This window comes from Eschscholzia californica, unplaced genomic scaffold (assembly GCF_041429995.1).
Source record: "Eschscholzia californica isolate CP2 unplaced genomic scaffold, dmEscCali1.0.p SCAF_2, whole genome shotgun sequence".
In the NCBI taxonomy this organism is placed as follows: domain Eukaryota; kingdom Viridiplantae; phylum Streptophyta; class Magnoliopsida; order Ranunculales; family Papaveraceae; genus Eschscholzia; species Eschscholzia californica.
This window is the reverse complement of record NW_028238309.1, coordinates 47,740,978-47,756,759: the sequence shown is the minus strand read 5'-3', so window position 1 is coordinate 47,756,759 and position 15,782 is coordinate 47,740,978. Positions and strand designations below refer to the sequence as shown.

General features: G+C 35.6%; 1 protein-coding gene and 1 long non-coding RNA gene across 3 annotated transcripts; one reads left to right on the top strand and one right to left on the bottom strand.

Moving 5' to 3' along the window:
* LOC147558533 (uncharacterized) lies at window positions 1-1,405 on the bottom strand. Its single transcript, XR_015233490.1, has 2 exons — window positions 1,195-1,405; window positions 1-819 (listed from the first exon to the last, which is right to left on the bottom strand). It is a non-coding gene; the product is annotated as an uncharacterized LOC147558533 (long non-coding RNA).
* A 4,897-nt stretch (window positions 1,406-6,302) lies between these two features.
* EMB1345 (Transducin/WD40 repeat-like superfamily protein) lies at window positions 6,303-14,317 on the top strand. 2 transcript variants are annotated; one of them, XM_086660241.1, is made up of 11 exons: window positions 6,303-6,461; window positions 7,153-7,498; window positions 7,624-7,770; window positions 9,620-9,838; window positions 9,997-10,061; window positions 11,015-11,080; window positions 11,280-11,351; window positions 12,497-12,559; window positions 13,164-13,233; window positions 13,400-13,483; window positions 13,985-14,317. In XM_086660241.1, the coding sequence occupies exons 2-11, from the start codon at window positions 7,304-7,306 to the stop codon at window positions 14,057-14,059; spliced, it is 1,056 nt and encodes a 351-aa protein (XP_086516367.1). In that variant the 5' UTR covers window positions 6,303-6,461; window positions 7,153-7,303; the 3' UTR covers window positions 14,060-14,317. The 2 variants fall into 2 exon arrangements, with proteins under 2 accessions (XP_086516367.1, XP_086516366.1); XM_086660240.1 differs by having other exon boundaries at window positions 6,315-6,461; window positions 7,148-7,498.
* The last annotated feature ends 1,465 nt before the right edge of the window (window positions 14,318-15,782 follow it).

The following is a 15,782-nucleotide window of genomic DNA, read 5'->3' as shown; positions in this document are numbered from 1 at the left end:
TTCATCACAAGAAACTGAAAAGTATATTCAAAACAAAAACAAGAAAGTGAGTCATATAGCGTAACAAAATTCTAAACATTGAAATGAAACATCAGATAGCTAATCATACTAAAAAAAATAAAAAATAATTAGGTTACTTGAGTGCCGTATTGACAAAATATAAGTTTCAACATCTAACTTGTTTTTAAGGAAACATCTCCAAATAAGTATTCAAGTCTTCCTCTACCCATTCCTTCTTTATTTGAGTTTGCATTTTTTTGAACGCATCTCGTAATATAGGTTGGAGGTTGCTAAGATCAGTGTTCATAATTCGTTCTTGCTCTTTTCTTTTTCTTGCTTTCTCCTTTCGCTTTTCTTTGCATTCCTTTAGCCTCAGAGCTTTCTCCTTCAACTCTAGGGATCTCTCTTTAAGTTCTATATCTTTTCTCAGCAGCACTAATCTAGCCTCCATATATCGTTGATTAATAGCGAATTGTTTTTCTAAAGTAGATTGCAGGTTCCTCAACACGGTAATCAATTCATTGTGCTCGCCTAATCTTCTCCTTTTCTCTTTACTACCTTTTCGGTAAAGAGGTTGGGTAATATCTTCCATGTCATCATTTTCAGTAGTGGCTATATCCAAGTTGATTTGATTATCTTCAGTAAAAGGAAAAACTGAAATTGAAGAACCTTCGTCACCATATAATTGTTCATTCGTAGGAGGATACGCAGCAAGAACTTCATTTGAATAGTCTGTATGTTTCTCCATCTGGAGAGAATCGCTAACCCTAACCCTCTTGTTGTTCTTATCATATTGTTGAGACTCCATGACCCCGTTTTCTTTTGAATCCAAGAGTACATGCAATCAAAATAAGAAACAATTGTTCGTTAATAATTATTTATGATTTAATAATCACAGAAGAAATCATCTAAACTTATAGAAGATGAAGAGAACTGGTCAAGATTTACAACACAAAAGCTTATTGGGAATTTCATCGAACAGTTCGATGAGCGGAACCCAGGAGTTGCACATGGTTGATGACAATGATTAGGGTTAACAAATTCAGTAGATATAATGATGGAGAGAAAACTAATGCATTAATCTAGAGATTTAGATGATGACTAAAATCAGAAATTAACAATGTAATCAAACTAATGTATGAATCTATAGATTTTGAAGATGGAAAATATCACAAAATTGCAAAAAAGTATTACTTCGTTGCAGTTGATAGGAAATTCAGGAGAACCCTAGGCCAGAAAATTTCATTCACCACAAAAGGTGAACTTAAAACCAAAAGCTCCCTCCAAAAATTAGTGAAATTTTAATTTTGGCGGGATCACATATTTTTGGGATTTTAATTAATTATGTTTTGACCCCTAATTTGGGACCAACTCACCGTTTTAGCTCCCAAGAGTCTGAGAGTTCGATTTGGCCCCACGAGCATTTTTCAGTTAGTTATTACATCAGCAAGTTCGAACCTGTATTTTGCCCAAGGGAAGTTTTATAAGGCCTCCCCAATTTTGTTAAAAGGCCTCCCATGAATCATTTTACTTGCTAAATTATCACTGAAGGGAGGCCTTTTAACAAAAATGAAGGGGCCCTATAAAATCTCCCTTTGCCCAATCTGTCCCTCTGAGCAAATCAGCTATGACCAGGCCAATCTCGAGACGTCAAATCTGAGCGGTTAATAAATGTTCAAAACCTTCCTTTATCGTGAGATATTTACTTTAAACCTCATTTCTCTATCTTCTTCTTTTTCCTCAATTCAATTTATCTTTTTTCCATTTATTCCAATTGAGGTCCTTCCTCTATAACGGATTTAATTTCTTCTCCAAGTTCGTTTAACCGACGCCAGAACTTCTTCTACTTAGCTCTTCTATTTCCATCTTCGGTCAACCAACGCATGTTCTCCAATTTATAGAACTTTTGTATATGTTCATTGTTGTCTCTTTTTGCGAGTTCAAAGTAGAAAACCTTGTCATTACTATTGTTCATATTAATGGGGAGTGGTGGGAGAATGTAATTAAGACTGAAGTGAGTCCATCATCTTATGCCAGTGGGGAAGAAATCTTTCTCGTTCCAGACATTCAAGTCCAACTTTGAAAGAAATTCACGTTGCTTTGTTTGGTGGATAAAGTTGGTTCAAACATGGGGCTAGAAGGGGGGTCTAACAACCACACTTTGGTCGATTCTAGAGGTTAGTGTATTTGAGACAATATTGATTCCGGTTGTAGACGATATTTTGTTGAATACCTATTTGAAGTTGGACTGCCACATATTTGTCACATATGCTTTTACATAGACTAACCTGAATGCCCTCCTCCATGCACCGAGAATACCCAAGACAAAATATAAGGCTATGATGAAGGAAAATAGTCTGTGAATTGGTAAGGGAGTTCAATTTCCTAAACAGGTTGTGTGCAAAGAGATGAAAAATAATGGAAAATGTAGTGCACCTGGTTGGTCCAACATGGACCTTAACACAAGTGCAAAAGATGATGAAGATCATGATTTTTGGGGTGATATAAATCCTGAAGAAACATATCATTTAAATGGGGATGAAAAGGAGATATATCCTAAAGTGAAGGTGAACAGAGTGAAGATAGTGACAAGTATGTTCCCTGATTTGGAGAATTCGAATCAATTTACATAAAAAAATGACTTGTACAATACATATGAGGAAGATGGGGTGAAAAGAGAAATAGGGGCCAAACAGAAAATGACTTGATTATCTCACAAGTCAAAAATGAAATGAGAAGATTGAAGTTTAAATTCAAAGCAGATGACTGCAGCTAGTTTGTGTATGTTGTTTTGCTTAGCGATAAAGAGACATATTAACTCACTAGAGGTAAAGCGTACTTGTTCTACGAATCAAGATGATACAACCCCAATGGTTAGTTCAACTTGGATTCCTCACAAACTAAAAGGATACGTTTGCTGAGAACCAAAATCTAACACTTGAGAACACACAAGCCTGGGTAAAAGCTCACTATGGTGTTAATGTCAAGTACAAGAAAATTTGGTTCGGAAGAACTAAGATGTTAGAACGTATTAATAAAAACTTTGAGGAATGGTATAAACTAACACTTGAGCTTGCAAGACATATATTGGTCTCAAATCGAGGGAGAAGAACTACAGTTTAGAGACACGACTTAATCGAGTCCTTCACAAGTATGTATGTCTATTTTCGAGCTTTTATTGAAGGGTTTGTGAAAGGTTGTAGACTAGTAGTGGGTCTTGACGGTTGCTTCTTAAAAGAAAAATATGCATGCGTTTGTTTATTAGTTGTGTTTGTAGATGTTACAAGCAAAATTTTTAACTATCTACGTATGTAGATACAAAATACAAGGATACATGGTTATCATTTCTACTTGAATTGGTTCCACAATTGCAAAGACACGAAAATCCACTAACTATCTTATTTGTTTTTTTTAAAAAAAGGTATAACAGATGATGTTGATACTGTGTTTGGTAGTGGAAGACACCGATATTGTTTCTGACACTTATACTTCAATCAAGTTCGCCCAGGTCACACATCTTGAAGAGATAACATGGAATACAGATGCTTCATCACACATTTCACAGAAAATGGGAGAAGTTAATAGTGGGAATGAAGAACTGCCACCATAAAAGCTTATTTCTGGGAAGATTAACTGAAGCAGATTTGATGCTTCTTCACAAATGTAAAATTTTTTTGATGAAATTTTAATGGAGTTCTTATGTCAGACTGAACAGAAGTTAACGACTATGAAGAAGTAAATGGAGGGAAATGGGTGATTGACTAAGGGAAGTAAATGGAGAAGAAAGTATATTGGGAAGGAAGATTTTGAACATTTATTACCATCTCTGATGTGACGTTTCGAGCTTTCAGCTTTGGCGTGGTTATAGCTGATTTCATGAGGGGTAGATTGGAAATAAATAAATATTGGTCAGAACTTGCTGACGTAATAACTAAACGAGAAGTGCTCCCATGGGCCAAATCGAACTCTCTGTTACTTGTAGGAGCCAAGATGGTGAGTTGGTCACAAATTGAGGCCCAAAACGGACTTTAACCCTATTAATAATTCAAAATCTGTAAAAAATTGACACCTAAGTAATTTTTAAAATTTTAGGGTGTTGCACTGGAGATGTTAACAATTTTTAGAGAATCTCATCAGAAATACTTCAGAGTTCATTATTTCATTTGATTTTTTTTTTGGTGAAACGTTATTTCATTTGATTAATTAGAGTAAACAATCAGTTCATCGAAACGAAGGTTTGAACAATATTAACAACGTGAGAAAATATTTTTTTTTATCAACCATAACTATTAAGTGAATATCATGATGAAGAATTAAAAGCTTCTTGTGAGAATTTTACAAATAGTCTAAGAAAAGACGATTATTGTGACGTTGTAGGGGGGGGGGGGGGATTATTTGTTGAGTTAACACTTTTGCTAGATGTTTTGTCAAATGAGATTACAGAAGTCGATGAGACACTGATTTTCTTGAAGAAAACAAATTGTTTTCCAACTGCAAGTGTTGCGTGTAAAATTTTATTGACTATAAGAGTGATTCTTTATCAATAGAAAGAAACTTCTCAAAATAAATTTTTTAAAACTACACTTGAGCTCGACTATATTGTTGGACAAACTAAATTGATTAACTTACTTGAAAGTTAATCTTTTTGCGAGGTTATTATTAAGATTTAGTAGATGAGTTAGTTTCAGTAAACTTAAGGATAAAATATTTCAAGAAAAGATGGCTGCAATGAGGAAGGAAGCATCAGGGGCGAGTCCACATAGGGGCCCGTGGGGGCACAGGCCCCCACGACCCTACCGTGGCTCGTTAATATTATGCGACATTTGCCGCTATATTAGATACATATATCTATATATATATATATATATATATATATATATATATATCCGTTTTTCACATGAAATTCTTCCCTAGCTTAACTGGTGAAGCGATTATGTTTCAACTTTGAGGTCAAGGGATCGAGTTCCCCACACAACATTCTTTTTTTTTTCTAGAAAATTTCTACTACTTACACTTTTTTTTTCTAAAATATCTACTACTTAAGTTAGTTGAAAATTAAAATTATTGTTTGGTTTAAGATGACTACTTATTAAAAATACATTATAAAGGTCATGCTTGGCTTAAAATTGGTTCTTATTGATTGAGATAACTCAATTTTGACTTCCTCAAAGTGACCAACTAAATAAAATGGTCTCGTAGAGACGATGAGTTTTCTAAACGTCTCCCTTAATTTTGATTTTGTCTGATTTTTCGGTGACTTGTATTTTGAATTTCAAAATTGTCTTTTTTAGACTTTTGTCCTGATAAACATGTTATTAGAAAGAAAACTTAATCTTCATCGTTTCTTCAATTACGATCACTTCCCCTTCATCATCTAGCATCGTTCTTCTTAATCTTCACCATCATCTCTTCATCCCCTCTTTTGTTTTTTATTTCAGTACATTTTGGAATCCAGTTGGAGGAAAGATCCTTGATCCATATTGTGAAAACTAGAGATCGATTGTTATACATCAAAATTAATACGGAATATCTAATAAAATTTTGTTAAGAATTTGCTGTCCGATTCTAGTTAGATCGTGTACTGTGGAATTCTTTCATTACCTATAATAAAGAGGTGCCCCCACTCATAAAAGTTTCTGGCTTCGCCACTGGGAAGCATTATGGAGACGAATAAATGATGAAGATTCTAAGTTATTTATTTAATTATATTTTTTGATATCAACAAGGCTACAAAATCCGCCTCTAGGGACTCCCACTCGAACCGCATGTGAGAGAAACAAGAGTTTCTCTCTCATCTCACATGTTTAGTCACGTAGAGAGAGAAACAATGGTTTCTCTCACATGCGGTTCAAATGGGAATCCCTGGAGACGGGCTGAGTATACTTTTTATTTTGATATATTTTATCTGTGGTTTGAATTTAGTTGCAACTTGATATCTTGTTTAAAATTAATTGTCTCAAATATCGTTTTCAGTTCAACGGAGGATTTTTTTCATTTTTTGGTTAAAATAATGAGAGACCTTGTTAAAATTTGACATCGGACCGACCGTCAGACCGCTGAATCCTTAGCTACCACGCTAGCCGGAAGAAGACCACTAAGATTGGTGAACTACAGCTAGGTACGTGTTGACTACTATGATTTAGATAGAAGTATTATTTTCTCTCCAAATCATAGCCATCTAATCCATGGCGATACTTTTTCTGTCTAATCCATGGCCGGCGGACCAACATAAAAACCTTGGCAATGTCCTAAGCTGGGTTTTGTAATTATTAAGAAAGGTAGGGGTAATTTGGTACATTTACTTTATTTTTATTTTTTTTTAAATTTTTTTTTTTTTTTTTTTTGTTAATTGGGTCGATTTTTGGGGTGGGAAAGTGTTGAGCGTGAGTTTCTTCATTCCTGGGCAGTCAAGAGAGCTTGCTTCCTGACTTTGATTCTTGTCTTGGTCTCTAAAATTTGAGGTTTGATCTTCTTATTCAAGTTATACTCTTCAATCTATAATACATTTTACTTAAAAAAAATTTCAATTTGAAGATTGGAGTTTTGAGTTCTTCAACTTTCTCTCTAGGGTTTACTGTAAAACTTAGGTTTATGACATTATATACCTTCTGATTTAGAGGTTTATGGGAGTTGGATTGAAATCAAATTAAGGGTAAGTTTTAAAAAAAAAGAAAAAATCAGATTAGGGTTAGAGTTTATCTTAGTTTCTTTCTCTAGGGCTTATTTTACAATTCCTAAATAGTTTAGTTTCATTGAAATCATATTAGGTTTAAGAGTAATGAGTTTATCTTCATTGTGAATTCCAAACCCCAAGGTCTTGAATCTTGATAGATTATACAAATTCTACTTGTGACTTGTTAAGTTTTATACTTATTGGTTATTACTTCTTTGGTTTTGATTGATTTATTAATGTACAAAAAATATACAATCATACTGAAGCTCAATCTTTAGTTATTACTTCTTAGGGTTTACTTTTTTGATTTTTTTTCTGCACCACTTTAAATCCTGTCTGGCTAATTTGAAATCCTGGTTCCGCCCTGTGGCCGGTCACATACTCTAGCTGGGATTCATCAGGATAGTGGTCGGACATACCATCAGTGTTGTTTGCAAAATAATTCTAATTTTATTCATGTACTCTTTGACACAGAGCAGTTTAACCATATACTCGAGTTACCTTGAAAGCTTTTTCAAAGAAAACCACCATTCTCGACGAGAAGGAGCATTTTCTTATAAAATCTAGACAAGACTATCAGCCGGGTAAGTGTGGGAAGAAAATAGTCTCATCAGTCAATTAGCACTGAAAATGGATTTGGTTGAGGGAAATCTCGAACTGAAGGAGATTCAAAAACTTGAAGGTCACACTGACAGAGTATGGAGTCTCGCTTGGAATCCGACTACCGGAATATCTGGAACTCCAGCTATGCTTGCTTCTTGCAGCGGTGATAAAACCATCCGTATATGGCAGCAGAATCCATTTGACCTTTCATGGGAATGCAAGGTTCAACCTTTTTCTGAAATTTTGTGTGTTACCCATGTTTATAATGGAGTTGCTTAATGAAAACCCTAATAATTGAATTGATTTTTTTTTTTTTTAATAAGTTCATGTTTGTCTGATTGAAACAGGCAGTTTTGGATGATACCCATACTCGTACTGTTAGATCTTGTGCCTGGTCACCTTGTGGGAAATTATTAGCTACTGGAAGTTTTGATGCCACTACTGCTATCTGGGCAAATGTAGGAGGTGATTTTGAATGTGTAGCTACTCTTGAGGTACTTGATTTATCTGTTTCAGTTCAGTCTCATCTTAATTAAGCAGATGATATTAGGAAATATAAGCAAGGCAGTTGCTCCAAAAGAGAATTCCCAAATTAGTTCGAAGTAGTACAGTAACCGATTTTCTTTTAGGTGTCGTTTGGCAACACTAAAATAAGTTACTTTTTTGCTTATTTAAGTAGAAAAGTCGAAAAGTTAGTTTGGTACGCAAAAATTACCGACTTCATTCAAGTTAAAATTTGACTTTCTTTTAAAGTTAAAATTTTTAGCTTTTGACTTCAAAGTAAAGTAACTTTTTTTTGAGACATGCATGAATTTTACTTGACGATTTTTTTTTTATCTGTTTCCGTTCCATTACCACAACTAAACTTCTACCATACCATTCTACCCCCACCACCACCACAACAAGCGTTGCACCTCCCCCACCACCCTACCTCAACTACCACCACCACACCTTAACCACCACCTTCGTACCACCACCACCACCACCACACACCACCATACCTCGACAACAACCATCTCGTAGCTCCACCACCAAGGTACCTCCTCCACCACCACTGTACCTTCCCCGCCACCACCACCACCACCACCATACCTCCATCATTACCACCTATATATCTTATCCACCACCTTTACCACCATCACCATACCACCACCACCATTACTCCGTCAATATCACTCGCATACCTTATCCACCACCAACGTACTTCCACCTCCACCATACTTCCACCACCAGCACCACCATCATACCTCCACCACCACCCATACCTGTATCACAATCACCACTGCTGCCACCATCATACCTCTACCACCACCATCAAACCTCAACCACCACCATCAAACCTCAACCACCACCACACCCCATAACCATACCTTCATGGCACCACCACTACCTCCAATATCACCACTACTTCGTATACGAGAGTAATCGTGGAAATCATAAACAAATTCAATTAAAATCAAGTATCTCTATGAGGAAGAAAAATAAAATTATCAAAAGTAAATGAGTTACCAAACTAACTTTTTGACTTTTTTACTTATAAGTAACATTTTTGTCAAATATACTTTTGAAATTTTTTTACTTTTTTAAAGTAAAAGAACTTCTGCTACAAGTAAAATGACTTCTACTTTTGGTTGCCAAACGACACCTTAATCTGCGTAATCTAAACAAGTTAGGTAATCTTCAGCATAAGACTGAAATCCACTGAAGCACTAGAGGAAGAAAACACACTGATAGTTTGTAGACTATGTGCTGAACATAACGTGGATCGAGTATTTCCCGCACACCATTTGATTGGTGGAAACTTGGATTGTCATAAACGGTTGGAGGGAAGGGGAAGTTTGTCCAAGTTCCAAAAATCACATATTTTATGGTCGTTTAACCCGAACAGAGTTTACAAAATTGCGCTCGTCTAGACAGCTCTCTCCTATAATGAGAAAGCAGTTCTTGTTCGACTGCTTGTCTATATGTATATGTATATGTATATACGTTCAGCTACTTGTTCTTTTGATTAACAAGAGTCTGTTTTACATCGGGAGCTCCTACTCGGAGTACGCATTTTAAGTTCAGAAGGATAAATTGTTTGTTACTCTTCTCTATCAGCATGTCTGCTCTATTTGTCTAGAATCCTGTTTGTTGGTTAGCAAGTTTTCAGTGTTCCCGTTATTGTTACCCAGAAGACAGTTTTAATAACTTGCTTAATCAGAATTTTGTACAAAGTGCATCTTTTCTTACAACTCTTACTTATCACAAACAGTTGACATAGTCAATATGGGCCTTTCTGTTTTTTATTTTCGTTCTTTCTCTCTGAGAATTCACTATGGGGCTATTGCTTTTTCTGTGTAGGGTCACGAAAATGAAGTCAAAAGTGTGTCATGGAATTCATCTGGTTCCCTGCTTGCAACATGTAGTCGAGACAAATCTGTTTGGATTTGGGAAGTACAACCTGGGAATGAGTTCGACTGTGTTTCAGTTTTGCAAGGACACTCGCAGGATGTGAAGATGGTTCAATGGCATCCGCATCTGGATATTTTATTTTCTTGTAGCTATGATAACACTATTAAGGTATAAGAAGTTCAAAAGCATTTCATTTGGTTCCTTTCAAGTTTTCAGATGAAAAACTCAATTAAAATGCTCGGCTTTTAGGTTTTTCTAATTAAAAAGTGAGAACATCTTAGTGCAATTGAAGAATTTTGCATGTCGTTCTCTGTGTATGATGACAGATATGGGCTGAGGACGGGGATAGCGATGATTGGCATTGTGTTCAAACTATGAATGCAGCAAACAAGTATTGTTCTATAACATCTCTGTTTCACTCTACTAGTCTTTAAAAGCAAACTCAGCCATCACTATAGTGGTCCTCTCTGGTTTTAGTTCGTTTGGGTTTCCACAGATAAAAGAAATTCAGACTAATTGTGTGATGAACTAAGAAGAGACTATATAGTAGACTCCTCTTTCTCATGTTGTACATAAGATCCAACTTCAGTCTTAAAGAAACTCCAATTTGGAATTTCGTTCTCTTTATATTTGTAAAACTGTTTTGCTTAACTAATTGTAATTTCTACCTAACTTGATAGTACTATAGTAGAAGTGCATTTGCTACAATAGAATGATTTGGTATTGGGTTTGTCAGATAAAAATACATTTTTGACTTGATAAAAAAGATCTGCAATCTTTCCTGCAAATACAGGAAAAAAAGCTATAGCTTCCCAATAAAAGAAGAAGAATACCAGCTAACTTTGTCGGAATTTAATTCTTTTTCTTGTACGAGAGGATAGCCCCTTACGTATTATATCTGTTCATTTACAATATGGGTCTGTCCATGAGATGGAAGTATCAGCGATTACTATATGCATATATCCAATTCAGAATCTTAACACTTCCTTAGAATCGTGTGATGAGTGTCTGCTTGAAAATTGAAATCCCTGAACATAACATCATCGGAGGATGAAAGTACCATGTGTCATTGATATCTACCAAAAGAAATATGTCATTGGTGCTAGTGTATTACTGTATCTTTATTTCCCTTTTTTGCCTTCATGCTATTCTGTATCTAGTGGTTTCTTACCTAAAAGAGCCTCTCCGGAGTTGAGTATTACTAATATAAACTCTAAACAAATGTTATTTGATTGGTGTTTCTATCTTCACATGTACTTCTTTGTCACTTGGATCTATCCCTTTATCAACCATCCTTTTCATCAATAATGTTGCTTCTTACCTATTTTGACTATTCATTTGTAGTGGGCACTCGTCTACCGTGTGGGCATTATCATTCAATTCTACAGGGGACAAACTGGTTACATGCAGGTGACTAAAGCTGTTATTTGCAAAATCATGTTTATTTCTTCCGATTTGGTGACATTAACTTCTTTTTCCCAAAAAAAAAAGAACGTAAATATCCATTTTAGTTCTAATTTCTAAATATGATTTTGTTTTTAGATCCTTTTATACATCTTATCCCGAATACATCATAAGGGGTTTAATACGGTAAATGGGCTTATTGCAGTGATGATCTTACCTTGAAGATATGGGCAAGTGATACTAGAACATCACCCGATGGGAACGGCTATGCACCTTGGTGAGAGCCACTCATGTATATTTGATTATATGTGCACATAAATTGAAAATAAGTATTTTCATTGACTTTTGAGATATTCGTGGGTCCAGTATATAAAGCTGATGTTTAGTCTTCAAGGAAAAATGTTATAATGCCAATAACATGCATGACATTGAAGTGTTATATTCAGTTAGTAGGAATCTAGATCGCCAAGAAGTTTACGTTCCTTTGGATTGTTTTGACTCAAATAGGTATGTATTTTGAAGCACTCAGAAAGTTAAAAAAAAACTTCATTTTCAGAAAAAAAAGTTAAAAAAAACTTCTTGTATTAGTTCTCGGAAGTTTAGGAAGGTGAAATGATTATGGTGTCAAAACCATTCAAAACTTGCACACGACTGTTCTAACTTAATTATGTCTTCTATTACGCTGTTACAAGCACGGTCCACATGTTATTGGTTCCCGACTTCCCGGCATGGGTACCAGGTGTCACAGAAACTTGGAGAAAGGCAAAAACAGGGGACACACAGTGCACATCTATTTTCCTGTCTTCGTTATTTTATTATAGATAATGATCTTCTCTCTTACTTAAACTTTGTTTCATACTTGCATACAGACAAGATCTTAATTTAGAGTGATGTTTTGTGGTCTTAATATGATTATGTGCAATTACAACATACAAGATCTCACATTATTATATAAACTTGCCCACAGAAGTGGCCACAGCTGACTTAATGCACATTCGTGTGACAAAACAATAAAGAATTCCCGGACTCCAGTGCCCTATTACATAATAGATGTGGATTGTAGAATGAAATTTTGTGGAAGTTTCTTAGTAATGCTCACTTCTTATGAGATGCAATCCGTAGTTCTATTTTGCTGATAAACTTCCTGTTACTAGTGAATTGGAGATATCAGTATAACTAGTTTTTCAGAATCATCCCATTGGGCGGTTGGAGTTGGGAAAAAGAACTGCAAAAATGGTGCGACGGTGAAACGTCGATATGATTGCTGGTGGACTTTATTTTTAATTTTTAATTTTAGGTTCATCATTGTTACATAATAAACACAAGATGCTGATCTTAAGTAGTTTTTGTGCTTTTTTGTACATGACAAGGACCTTCTTGTTCTTCCCTTTATCCACTGACTCTTTCACTCCATTCTTACAGGAAACATGTCTCCACTCTCACAGGATATCATGATCGAACAATATTCTCAGTTCATTGGTCAAGGTAACAATTCATGATACCAAGTCAAATCATATCTTCATTCATATCCAAGTGTGCTATCTAATCTGCTATTTGTAGCTCTGTTTGTTTCATAAATGTTGGTATAAATTTGCCTTCTTCCAGTATTTTGAGCTGTTAGTTGTCTATACTCGTTAAGTAACCATTCAATGATATACTTATATTTAGTTTATAAAAAGAAAAAGAAATGGTTTTCTAGGTAGGTGTCGTTTCGTTTGAACAAGGAAAACTAATATGTGCTTCTCTATATGAAATATTATAATTCGCTTTGCTAGGATACCAGATGCTATGAAAAAATGACAGATGCTCAAGCTAACTACTGCTAAGTTACTGAGTAAGCGACTCAGGTCTGCTTTAGAAGTCAGCTCTCATTTCAACCAATTCGCGTTCCTCATTGGCTATGTCATTAAGCTGACTTTGTTGATTAAAAGCTAGAGTAGTAGTTTTTTGGGACATTGTTCCTGTGTAGAGTGAGACTGTAGGTTCTAGTTGTTAATTTATTCTTCATTTCTTTTAGATATTCACTGTGCAAATTCTCTTATTATTGTTATATTATGGATATGTTTTGGTGTACTTGTGATATCCACAGAGAAGGCATAATTGCTAGTGGAGCTGCAGATGATGCTATACGTCTTTTCATCGAGAATAACAACGGATTGGTACCCCCTCTCTCTCTGTCTCTCTCATACACAGGCACCTTTAAGAATACCGTATTTAGCGCGTCTCGTGTTTTACTTGGATTTATCCCTTCTTCTGCAATGATCTTTCTAATACCGTTCTTGAAGAAAATGCAAGTTTTCATCTCATTTTTGTGATTATTTTCAGAGTGATGGACCATCCTACAAATTGCTGCTGAATAAAGAAAAGGCCCATAACATGGACATAAATTCAGTGCAATGGAGCTCAACAGTAAGTTTTATCTTCACGTTAGTTATACTCTACAGAAACAAACTTGAGTTGGTAGTCATTATTCCATTATTTATATCTACAGTCTCAAACACCTTTTATCTGGATCCATGGTAGGATACCATCCGATGTTAACTTTTATTTTCTCGCACTTCTCAAATTTTTGTGACGAGACCATCACGGGCATGAGGTTCATTAAGTGTATATAATGAATGGGATGTGAAAATTCTCTGTTGGAGCCTTAATCATTTGGGCCTAATACCATTCGTGACTCCCTGTGTCCTGAGTCACGGTTCACCATGGCAATTTATAGAAGAAACCCGGTCTATGTCTCATTCATACAAAGTCTAGTATAAACCCAAGTCGATACTCTATAACTCGAGAACAAATGCAGCCGAAATCATTTTAACTCTGCTTAGTTCTCCATCTTTATCTAATTTTCGGCGCGACATTTGACTTTTGGAGTCTAAAAATGTTTATCTCTCTGTTTTTCACATCGAGCAGGAAACCAGGTTACTAGCCTCTGCAAGTGATGACGGGAGCATAAAGATATGGGAGTTAGCATCAGCAATACCCTGATACACACAACTGTATTTTCCTTCATCCATCTTTCATGTCTTATAACTTTGCATTTACCATATGGTATTTTATTGATATGTAAGAAGTCTCACAGATATATTACTTGAAGCCTTTGTAACCGATGAAATATTATCCTTGATAGTTAGGTTAGTAAATTAAAAGAAATCAAATTTTTTATCGGGGACATAGAAGAACGGAAAATAATCTCAAGTATCCAAGTTATTATTAAGTACCAAGGTTTGAATCCTGGCTTACATACTCTATCTCTCTTTTTATATATGTATATAGATCTACTTAGTGCCCTATATTACTATATATAAAGTATAAACATAGGATATGAGATAACAATGATCACTAGGTAACGAAGAAGAAGATGAAATGAGACACTGTTCTATATCTTTAATCTACCTGAGTTAGCCCGTCGACCTTCTTGAACTAATGCGTCACGAGCTGACATTAATCCAGTAGGGAAGAGAGATGAATCAAAAGTAGAACAATCAATCCATTCTTTGAGAAGCTCTTCTTGTCCCCATAAATCTGGTATCCATACTCGACCTGCTACTTCATTCCTATGTTTCTTTAATTTCTCTCTTCCAGATAGTTCAGCCGATGGCTGCTGAGACATCGATTTCTTCATATTAGCAGTTGATTCCTCTGTTATTCCAGCATGAACAGGAATTGAAGGTCTGTCTGTCGGTAGTTTTAGTAGTACGTGTTGTTCAAATTGCGTGTCGTCGTTATTACCATGATCATCAGGATGGGTTTTTTTCGGTTCCGATAATGAGGGGAAGGCTAGAATTATCTGTTCTTGTTCATCTTTGTTACTAGTAGTTCTATGTGCCTGATGAAACATTCTTTCCGTCTCTTCTTGATCTTCTTCTTCTTCTCTGTTTTCTTCTTGATCTTCTTCTTATTGAATTTGGAATGAGTTCTTGTTGTTTATGTTCTTGTTGTTACTGTTGATTGTCTGAAGTTAGGTTATGAATATATATGTGGGTGGGGGGGGGGGGTGGGGGGGGGGGGGGAAGATAGAGAGAGAAAGAAATGGGTGGGAAATTAGTTTACACGTCCCTATATTGTGTTTGTATGGTAAACAACATAAGAACGTGCTTTGTTTAAGACTAGAATTTTGATTGTGTGACCTAATGCAATTCGGAAATACGGAAGTTGTCAAACTTGGAACGAGAAAAATCTTTTCAAAACCAACTACGGAACCAATCGCGTGGTCAAAAGAGATTGTCATATCTGGTAGACATAATTAATATATATTTTTTACGATTTCAATTTAGTGGTGGACAGCAAAAGTATCCGTATGGAAATATGGGTTTCAAGCCAATCAAAGCGTTCACGGATTGGCTTAGTGACCCTCATTTGATTCAATATTTTTATCGATAGAAGTTTTGTCATCCTGTAGGCATTCTTCTTTATATCGTAGCGTCATCCTGGTATGGAGAAGGTTTTTTTTTTATGGCATTTGACAGAGATAGCACGGACTAAAAGCAAAATATAACTACATACACAATGGTACACATATTTTGAGAGGTATCAACACAGCACAATGGTGAAATATGGAGTGACTTGACCGTTTGTGGATTCCAGCTGGTTGGGAGGTCAGCCTCACAATTTATCAATGAAGGGGTAGGTTGGTTATCTGTCAACTTCATGGTGCAAGATTAGTAAGAAGCAATAATTTCTTGGGTCACACACACACGAAATGATTCTA